General features: G+C 42.2%; 1 protein-coding gene across 3 annotated transcripts in view; it reads left to right on the plus strand.

Annotated features, from left to right (window-relative positions):
* The window catches only part of LOC141106406 (membrane-spanning 4-domains subfamily A member 4A-like), a 107,915-nt gene extending 99,747 nt beyond the window's left edge, over positions 1-8,168 (plus strand). For all 3 annotated transcript variants that reach the window (XM_073597171.1, XM_073597170.1, XM_073597169.1), the window contains one exon: positions 7,584-8,168. In XM_073597171.1, the coding sequence (XP_073453272.1) occupies positions 7,584-7,709 (126 nt within the window). In that variant the 3' untranslated portion in view covers positions 7,710-8,168. The remainder of the gene's footprint in view (positions 1-7,583) is intronic.
* Positions 8,169-11,520: the final 3,352 nt, after the last annotated feature.

Here is an 11,520-nt window from a genome sequence, read left to right on the forward strand (position 1 = left end):
ACATACTGTTACCAGCGCCTTCTGACAGGACATCATACGATGTCCACTCAGAAGGACGAAAGGTCCGGCCAGCCATCAATCTGCTATAGGCCAGATGGGAAGGTGTTAAAGGTACAGGAGCGAACTGGACACCCAGCATATAGCACAATGGCAGCAATGGTGTCCAGTGCATCACCTCACCTGTATTTTAACAGTACAACCAGCCTGTGCTATATGCTGACTGTCCAATGTGCCCCTGTGCCTTTAAGTAGGGGTGGGTTCCCTCCAGGCTTACCTGCCCTTTATCTATCAATTTTTATACATGTGCTTCTACTATGTAGGCTCTCACAAATTGGGACTGCAGATAATACTGAGGTGCCATGAAGTGGCAAATGTGTGCAAACTAAATCCCTGTTTTAAATGCAAACTGTTAGACAGGATAATTTGGTTGTTTTCAGGCTGGTTGGTAAGTTGAGCTGGGAATTCTTTTGATCTTGTTTGCCATAAATATTAAGGAGCCTGCCCAGTAAGGGGAGTCAGGTGGAAGATGGAGTGAGGAAGCTGTGCCGTTTAGCCTGGGAGGAGACCCCGGGGTGGAGGGGCTCTGCCTCCAGGCTGGGAGCTGAGAAGGACAGAGGGAACAGCAATACCCTGCTCATTTTCTTGTTCTTTGAGTCAAGTCGGGCATCCCATATTCCCTTATCCCTATCCAAGTTTACTATCCCTAATAAATACTAAAAACCAAGTCCATGAACGGTTTCTTGTCTCTGCCTGAAAGTAAGAAAATACATGTTGCCTGGCTGTGTGGGCTATAGAGGGACCCAATACGTAGTGGCTCCTAAGGGGGTAATGCTACATCTACATGCAATTACTGTTGGCGACTATAGCCTTCCGTTAGTGTTTGGAACGCATGCTGAAAACCAAAGTTGAGCTCCAAAAGCTGTAATGGGCAAATACAGCCCCAGCTGTTTAAATTGTATATGCACCAATGTCCAGGCTGTGCTACACCGCATAATGATGAAGAGGTTGAGGAACTGAGGAAGTCGCTGTGGACTGTGTATATTGTGAATTCATCAATTCAACCAAAAATCTCATTAATACAATCCTTCCATAGCCCATACAACATGGATTATGTGAATAAACTTGTTTATGTGCATTAATCTTGTGCATAAACGTCACCAAGTAATCCACTACAAATATGTGAAAGATCAAAAACATTCAGATAATGTATGCCATGATGACATTCATATTTCACCCCAACAAAAAGTCTCCTTTGAGTTGATCCACTCTCTGCAAAAAAAGGTCTTCCATATTTCTTGTCCCATGGAGGACAATGGTGAAATATAAGCCTTGCATATGCAAGTAGATGTGGCGGAGAACAATACTGCTAGTTGCTGGCATGGCTGGCTTCAACGCTTGTATGGCGAATTTCTCAAACGGATTCAAAAGCATGTGTACATGTGGATTAAAATAAAGCCATACAAGGGGTGTTTTCATGAACATAGCGTTGCGCCACATGTGAAGGCACAATGCACATAACACTGCAACGCACATTGACGTCAAGACATATGCACTACATGTGGCCCCATAATATATACAAGACAAAAGGAAGAAAACCAAATAGAAGGCCAAAACTAAGTTGTCATGGTACAGTCATTGGAATTGTACTAATAGACAAAAAACAATATAGAAATGACTGAAAACAATTGGCAATGTTTTCACCAAAAAGGAAAACCACAAATAACCCCTCTCCCTCCTTATTTCAAAATTTCAGGGGCAAATCTAAGAATCCAAAATACAGGCAAAATTATTTGAATTATTTAGGCCCAGAAAATTATGGGCCCTTAATTTATAGATCCACCTGCTCTCCAAACTCAAAAGATATTTAACAAATTCACACCTTTTGCTCCTATGGTTCCATCCAGAACCCAGAAAAAGGGGATTCCATGTTATCAATATGATTGTATAAAGCATGGCGGGCTAAAGGTGATTGGATATTTTCTTAACATATGTCTGGGACATGGTCTGAAATTCTCACTTAAAATGGACATTTTGTTTTCTGACAAAATGGCCTTCGCAAACCATGAAGGAGGAGATAAATAACTCCCTGTGTGTTGCAATTAGCAAAATGTCTAGCAGTCAAAGTTTTTCCATTAAATACATCAATTCATTTGTCAGCTTATACCTATTTGCAAGTTACATAGTTACATAGTTAGTAAGGTTGAATAAAGACACCAGTCCATCCAGTTCAACCTGAGTGAGTGTGTGTCTACAACCCTGACCCTTGTCCCTAACCCTGTACATCGCACACTCACATCAGTCCCTACCCTCAATCCAAGGTCCCCATTCATATACTAGGGCCAATTTTGGACAGAAGCCAATTAACCTACCAGCATGTCTTTGGAGTGTGGGAGGAAACCGGAGTACCCGGAGGAAACCCACGCAGGCACAGGGAGAACATGCAAACTCCAGGCAGGTAGTGTCGTGGTTGGGATTCGAACCAGCGACCCTTTTTTACTGCTAGGCGAGAGTGCTAACCACTGCACCACTGTGCCGCCCAAAGTTGAACAAGCCCCATGCTTATAGGTGCCCTTAGTTCGGCAGCATAATTGGTGATTGCTACAAAAGTGACTTTAGACAAATTGATCCCCTATTAAGTGTGGATATATATGTAATAGATGGTAAGATAAAGGCGTCACAAGTTCAGATATGTACTAAATGGATCAGAAGATTGGCACAAAATGTTGAAATCCATAAAAGAGGTTTATTCCAAGCATGTAGTAAACTTAATAGCCAACACATTTTAGGGGCCTCGTTGTGCTCCCTTCATCAGGACTTAAAAGAATGACTGCAGATAAAATCTAAAAATGTTGTTTATTAAAGAGTCTCAGTCCTCTTCAGCAGCTGGTACATGTTGCAGCTCATGATCCAACTATTACATTACATCCCAAAGTGGAAGGGTCTTCAGTGTACAAAAGCAGCCCACATATCTCCTAGATGCCCTGTTATGACAGTAACAGTATAATTTTGATAAAACCAATCATTTGTAGCAACTAACATCCAACTAAGGTTCCAGCACCAAAAAATTGTTTAGATAAACAGTAACTGGATCTTCAGTGGCGTAGCTAGGGGGGTTGCAGGGGTTGCAATGGCGACCCTGCCCTTGCTTTGGGAGGCCCGTGTGGCTCATAGAGAGAGGCTCTCAGATCTCCTCACCAAGTCACTGACCAAGGGCATCAGCTTCTTCTCATCAGCTGCCTTATGGTCTCCTCTGGTCACCCCATGGTCCAGCCCCCCCCTGCATGCTGGGGGCTGCAGTCCACTGTCCATTCAGTGTTGTAGGGCTGTGCTTCTTTAGGACTACATATCCCACGGTGATCCTCTCCAGCTCCTCTGTAATTGGTTCATTCTCCCTGCCAATGAGGAAACAGGGGAAAGGAGCAGAACAGTCGGCTGTCCTTGCTGCGCCACCCACACCGACATGGCAGCACAGAGAAGAGAGGAAGGGGGGAAATCCCCGGCAGCTGCTGTAGTTCTGTGTGTGTCAGTGCCGCTGCCTGTGTGACCGGTGGCAGCAGTGGCTGGCTGGATGAGCAGGGGAATAGGCATGTGTTTGTGTGATTGTGTTTGAGTGTGATTGTGTAATGGGGCGTACACACGGTCGGACTTTTCAGCTACAAAAGTCCAACGGACGCTGACGGACTAAAGCTGGCTGGAAATCCGACCGTGTGTGGGCTTCTCCGGACTTTCAACTGACTTTTTCAGCCTCAAATCCGACGGACTTTAGATTTGAAACATGCTTCAAATCTTTCCGACGGACTCGAGTCCGGTCGAAAAATCCGCTCGTCTGTATGCTAGTCCGACGGACAAAAACCCACGCTAGGGCAGCTATTGGCTACTGGCTATGAACTTCCTTATTTTAGTCCGGTGTACGTCATCACGTAAGAATTCGACGGACTTTTGTGTGATCATGTGTAGGCAAGTCTGTTCGTTAGAAAGTCCGCCGCAAGTCCGTCGAAAGTCCGCCAAAAGTCCGTCGAAAGTCTGTCGGACAGGCTGTCGGACTTTTGTAGACGAAAAGTCCGACCGTGTGTACGCGGCATAAGTGTGTGAGTGATTGTTTTTTTTGTGATTGTGATTTTTAGGAACAAAGAACACGGAGGAAAAATGGGTATGCTTTAAGAGCATATTAAATAAGGACATTAACCAGTGCATCCCAATGGGAAATAAATTTAAAAGAGCTAATAAAAGTCCTGGATGTCTTAACTCCAACGTAAAAATGCATATAAAAGCAAAGGAGAAGGCCTTAAAAAAATAAAAGACTGAGAGATCAACATTCCAGCATTTCAAAGAATGCAACAAGAAATGTAAGGGTGCATTCAGGGCGGCTAAGATAGAACACGAAAGGCACATAGTGGAGGAGGGTATAAAAAATCCCAAGAAATTCTTTAAGTACATAAATAGGAAAAAAAGGGAGGTCACATCATATTGGTCCCATAAAGAATGATGAAGGGAATCTGGTTACTAAGGATGGAGAGATGGCGAAGGTATTGAATTTATTCTTCTCCTCAGTCTTCATGAGGGAAACGGGGGGGCTTCAGTAACCAAAACTGCAATGTTTATCCTCCTGACATGTCACAGGAAGCACCCTCATGGCTAACAGAGGACACAATTAGAAATAGATTTGAAAAACTTAACATTAATATGTCACCAGGACCAGATGGCTTGCACCTCGAGGGTCCTTAAGGAACTCAGTCAAGTAATTGCCAGACCATTGTTCTTAATTTTTACTGACAGTCTACTGACTGGAATGGTACCAGGTGATTGGAGAAAAGCCAATGTAGTGCCAATATTTAAAAAAGGGCCAAGATAGACTAACTGGTCTGTAATTCCCAGTGATGTAACATCAATTGTATGCAAGCTCTTGGAGGGGATGATAAGGGACTATATACAAAATTTTAGTAATGACAACGGTATCATTAGCAGTAATCAGCATGGATTCATGAAGAATCGTTCTTGCCAAACCAATCCATTAACCTTCTATGAGGAGGTGAGTTGCCATCTAGATAAAAGAAGGCCCGTAGACGTGGTGTATCTGGATTTTTCAAAAGCATTTGATACAGTTCCCCATAAACCTTTACTGTACAAAGTAAAGGTCCGTTGGCATGGACCATAGAGTGAGTACATGGATTGAAAAGTGGTTACAGGGGCGAGTTCAGAGGGTAGTGATAAAAGAGTACTCAGAATGGTGAGGGGTGGGTAGTGGGGTTCCCCAGGGTTCTGTCCTGGAACCAGTCCTATTTAATTTATTCATAAACGACCTGGCGGAAGGGATAAACAGCTCAATCTCTATATTTGCGGACGATACCAAGCTAAGTAGGGCAATAACTTCTCCACAGGATGTGGAAACCTTGCAAGAAGATTTCAACAAATTAATGGGGTGGGCGACTACATGGCAAATGAGGTTTAATGTAAAAAAATGTAAAATAATGAATTTGGGTGGCAAAAATATAAATGCAATCTACTCACTAGGGGGAGAACCTCTGGGGGAATCTAGGATGGAAAAGGACCTGGGGGTCCTAGTAGATGACAGGCTCAGCAATGGCATGCAATGCCAAGCTGCTGCAAGAAAAGCAAACAGAATATTGGCATGCATTAAAAAGGGGATTAACTCCAGAGATAAAACGATAATTCTCCCACTCTACAAGACTCTGGTCCGGCCCCACCTGGAGTATGCCGCCCAGTTCTGGGCACCAGTCCTCAGGAAGGATGTGCTGGAACTGGAGAGAGTCCAGAGAAGGGCAACAAAGCTAATAAAGGGACTGGAGGACCTCAGTTGTGAAGAAAGGTTGCGAGCACTGAACTTGTTCTCGCTGGAGAAGAGATGCTTGAGAGGGGATATGATTTCAATGTACAAATACCGTACTGGTGACCCCACAATAGGGATAAAACTTTTCTACGAAAGGGAATTTAATAGGACACGTGGCCATTCACTAAAATTAGAAGAAAAGCAGTTTAACCTTAAACTACGTAGAGGGTTCTTTACTGTAATGCCCCGTAGACACGGTCGGACTTTGTTCGGACATTCCGACAACAAAATCCTAGGATTTTTTTCCGACGGATGTTTGCTCAAACTTGTCTTGCATACACACGGTCACACAAAGTTGTCGGAAAATCCGATCATTCTGAACGCGGTGACGTAAAATACGTACGTCGGGACTATAAACGGGGCAGTGGCCAATAGCTTTCATCTCTTTATTTATTCTGAACATGCATGGCACTTTGTCCGTCGGATTTGTGTACACACGATCGGAATTTCCGACAACGGATTTTGTTGTCGGAAAATTTTATAGCCTGCTCTCAAACTTTGTGTGTCGGAAAATCCGATGCAAAATGTGTGATGGAGCCTACACACGGTCAGAATTTCCGACAACAAGGTCCTATCACACATTTTCCGTCGGAAAATCCGACCGTGTGTACGGGGCATAAGAGTGGTAAGGATGTGGAATTCCCTTCCACAGGCAGTGGTTTCAGCGGGGAGCATCGATAATTTAAAAAAACTATTAGATAAGCACCTGAACTACCATAACATGCAGGGATATACAATGTAATACTGACATATAATCACACACATAGATTGGACTTGATGAACGTGTCTTTTTTCAACCTCGCCTGCTATGTAACTATTGTGTGATTGTGTGAGTGTGTGTTTTTATATCTGTTTGTATGTGTGTGTATATGTGTACAGAGCATTCCACCTATCACATAACACACTGCAGAGCATTTCACCTATCCCATGACACACTGCAAAGCATTCTACCAATCACATTGCACTCTGCAGAGCATTCCACCCAACCCCTGACACTGCAGAGCATTCCACCCATATCCTAATACACTGCAGAGCATTCCACCCATCCCATAATACACTGCAGAGCATTACAACTATCCCACGATACACTGCAGAGCATTTCACCCCTCTCCTGACACTGCAGAGCATGCCACCCATCCCATGATACACCGCACAGCATTACAACTATCACATAATATACTGCAGAGCATTGCACCCATTCCATGACACTGCAGAGTATTTCACCCCATGGCAGAACTACCAGGGTCTCAAAGGTCGACTGGGCCCTGGCGCTTCGCCACCATTCCAAGGTGGCAGTAAGGGGGCGGCTGAAGAAAATGTGAAAGGGTACCACTGCGGGGTCATAATAAAGGGCCCGACGATGGGAGTAAAGGGGCCCGGGCTCTGAGGGAAGTGTCTCAGGACTAGTGGGTTTAGGGGTGCCCTTCATGTTTTTTTGCACCGGAGCCCTGAAGGTTCTAGTTACGCCGCTGCAGATCTTCCTGGAACCAATGCCAGAGATCTCTTTTTACCTAGAAGATTGTTCTAAATACCTAGTAATATAACAAACAGACATGAACATAATCCACAATAAAGATTTACAAACACGATGAAGCTTCTAAGAGCTTTCCTTCTATGATTTGCATTTCTCAGAAATTTGTCCTCATACCCTCTATCCTTGAACCTTGGTCATAATATTTTGTCTTCCTCCTCAAAAATATTATCCTTTATCTTATTGTACTTTTATCTTTTGAAGGTGTTCGTGTTACAGAATGATGGCGTCCTTGCCATGAATCCTGGTGCCGTTCCCGTTCCCTATCCTGTAACCACCACATATGCTCAACCACCACCGCCATATACAGTCAATGTAGTTAAAGCTTGACCAGACCATTAATAAAGAGCACCTGTCATATACATATTTTATGGCTATGATCAGCTTTCTAATGGATTGTTTCCTAATTATTGCAAATCAGTAATTTAGCAATATTACTAAATTCTTGGGTTGTTTTTCTAAAAGTGATTACTTGTGCCAAAAAAGGTTCCTTAATGTGTTGGACTGACCAGGAGGTGGGACTTGACTTGAGAAAGGGGATTGTCTGTTTCACCTCTACTAGTACCATTTGTCTGCTCTATATGGTTAGTCCTTCATTTCATTATATTGAATCTTTCCCCCCTTCCTTATATATGACTATTGTTTGCTCATAGCTATAGGCTGCACTTTTTGTAAAGCATGGCTAGGCTAATTTGGGGGCACATCCAAAAATATACATATGCTGTCTGTATTTTCTATGTACTACATTGTTGCTATCAGTATACTATAATATATTCATCTAACTTTGAATTTTAGTGTGCTGACTTATTTACGGTGCTATCGTTTTGTTTATAGTTCTATGACACCTTTTAGCATTTACTTTGGGCAGACCAGTAAACCTTTGTTCAAATTCCACTGAAGAGATTTAAAAAAAGTACAATAAAAAGTAAAATGTTGCTTTTCTAAAAAATGACAATCAAACTAATCAGTGGGTTTTAGGTTGGTTTTGCCAGGCCCAAACTTGTTAAGTGTCCAAAACCCTACCAGTAATATACTCTTAGGCCTGGTTTACACACCTTGTCCCGTGGAAGAAACAATAACAACTTTTTTTTTTTTTTTTTTTTTTTTACAAAATCTGTTTTTAAAATTCTACTTTTCTTTTTTTTTAAAATAACAAACATGCCTATACTTACCTGTTCTGTGAAATCGCTTTGCACAGATCAGCCCTGATCCTCTTCTTCTGGAGTGCCCCGCTGGCACTCCAGGGCCCTCCTCTTCATCGGGTGCCCATACGGAAATCTGCTTTCCCTGTGGGCAACCGTGTGGGCTCGCTCTGCTGCATCCATTGACATGTCAGTCTGTGTCAATGGATGCTGCATCTATTGACACAGACAGCGGGACACGGCCCCACCCCTGCTCCCGTGTCACTTGATTTGATTAAATGGATGACGGTAATTCCGCGCTTAGGAGGATAGGGACAAGAAAGGACTGCTGCCCCCCTAAAAATGAAAATCACCTAGGTGAAATCCAATATACAAAATGCTTTAAACAGGGGAATTGGTGCTGTCCGGCTATATGTGCATTAATGGTGATTCATACAAGTGCAAAAAACATACGTGTAAAAAGAAAATGAAATAGAATAAAGCTATTAATATTATACGTGTAACCAATGTGTTGCGGGGGCTGAGGTATATCAAAGTGCAAACAACACACCCAGCAAATGTAATATATTTTAGGAGCATTATTATATGTATATGTGCCAATATCTCAATTTATACCAAATACCTATATGTATATAGGAATGTGCCCAAAGGTTGAAAAAATGAAAAAAGTCAAAAAAACAGGAAATCCAAAATACAAACAGTTATGGCAATAAAAACAGTTATAGCAATAAAAAACAAACAGTTTTAGCAATAAAAAATCCCCAGCATGTGTGCATAAAAAGTCCAAAAAACAAATTATGAAAAGTGAAAAAAATGTGTGTAGAAAAAAAACAAAAAATCTATAAAAAATCAGTAAGTGTCCAAAATCAAAGTCAAAGTGCTAAAGAGTATCCTTCTGGTGAAGAAAACGTGGTCTCAGCATTAACTGGTGTCTTCCCCCGTCCTTCACTGCACCCCCACTCGTACTTACACTCACCGGACTGCCTAACCCCTGCAGAGGTAAAAGGCATATGTAGAAAATCCTGCGATGGTGAATCCAGGAAGCGATCCTCCGTCCGGGGGTGTTTTATCCTTCTCTAATATTGTAGTATCCCCAATAATAAACATCCATATGAAGTAAGGAAAGAAAAAACTTCATAGCGTGAATCCGAAAAAATGGAGTTTATTAATAAAAATCAATAAGAGTATGGTAAAAATAGTTAAAAACAGTTATAAAAACAGGAGCTAACAGCACTCCAATAGCCGGCTCACAGCTGGTGGGCAGCGTGGTGTGGCGTGCGTTCCACCGCCCGCCTGCTAGAAACCAGAACTAACTCAAGCAGAGAGATGCTGACGTTTGCGTATCCCGAGGCCATGCCTCCCGAGGCATGGCCTCGGGATACGCACATGTCAGCATCTCTCTGCTTGAGTTAGTTCCTGTTTCTAGCAGGCGGGCGGTGGAACGCACGCCACACCACGCTGCCCACCAGCTGTGAGCCGGCTATTGGAGCGCTGTTAGCTCCTGTGTTTATAACTCTTTTTAACTATTTTTACCATACTCTTATTGATTTTATTTTAATAAACTCCATTTTTTCGGATTCACGCTATGAAGTTTTTTCTTTCCTTACTTCATATGGATGTTTATTATTGGGGATACTACAATATCAGAGAAGGATAAAACACCCCCGTATGGAGGATCGCTTTCTGGATTCACCATCGCAGGATTTTCTACATATGCCTTTTACCCCTGCAGGGGTTAGGCAGTCCGGTGAGTGTAAGCACAAATGGGGGTGCAGTGAAGGACGGGGGAAGACACCAGTTAATGCTGAGACCACGTTTTCTTCACCAGAAGGATACACTTTAGCACTTTAACTTTGATTTTGGACACTTACTGATTTTTTATAGATTTTTTGTTTTTTTCTACACACATTTTTTTCACTTTTCATAATTTGTTTTTTGGACTTTTTATGCACACATGCTGGGGATTTTTTATTGCTAAAACTGTTTTTATTGCCATAACTGTTTGTATTTTGGATTTCCTGTTTTTTTGTCTTTTTTCATTTTTTCAACCTTTGGGCACATTCCTATATACATATAGGTATTTGGTATATATTGAGATATTGGCACATATACATATATTTTAGGAGCACGTTGCACTGTATTATATTACATTTGCTGGGTGTGTTGTTTGCACTTTGATATACCTCAGCCCCCGCAATACATTGGTTACACGTATAATATTAATAGCTTTATTCTATTTCATTTTCTATTTACACGTATGTTTTTTGCACTTGTATGAATCACCATTAATGCACATATAGCCGGACAGCGCCAATTCCCCTGTTTCAAGCACTTGATTTGATTGACAGCAGCGGGAGCCAATGGCTCCTGCTGCTTTCAGTCTGTCCAATGCATTAAGGTGAAAAACATTGAAGCTTTACAACCACTTGAAGTCATATTTTAAAGCGAAGCTGTCACCTTCCCCTAACTATTCCTAAAAACTTAATGTAGCTCTACCCCCTGAGGACCGCTCAAAGAATCTGTACACCACTGGTTGCCCTGACATTGCAAATCCTCCGGCACCTCTGGCACTCTGGGTTCTGACATTCTTGTGGTAACAAAAAGTGCTTAGGAACACACATAGCCAATCCAAGCAGTTGAATCTTATTTACTGAAAGATTAATGGCAAAGACATTCAATAATACAAACTCGTTACCTGCAGGGAATTCACTTTGACTGTTTCTGCTTTCAGGGTTATTTGTCAAACAGCGATAACTGGTTATAGTGGAACATGAACACTTACACAGAATCAGCAAACTCTGCCTAGATTGAGCTCTATGGATACAGGCAGAAGAAAGGCAGAGGAATGACCAGATTCATGTCAGACCATTCCCTTCTGCTCCCAGACACTACAGTCCCAGAGAACTTTAAAAACCCTGTATTTAGTTCAATTCAAATAATATGACCCTTAAATCATTAGACCTGCTCCTTTAGTGCATAAAGTTCTCTGCGGAAGTATG

The sequence above is a fragment of the Aquarana catesbeiana genome, linkage group LG08, assembly GCF_042186555.1.
Source record: "Aquarana catesbeiana isolate 2022-GZ linkage group LG08, ASM4218655v1, whole genome shotgun sequence".
NCBI classification, from domain to species: domain Eukaryota; kingdom Metazoa; phylum Chordata; class Amphibia; order Anura; family Ranidae; genus Aquarana; species Aquarana catesbeiana.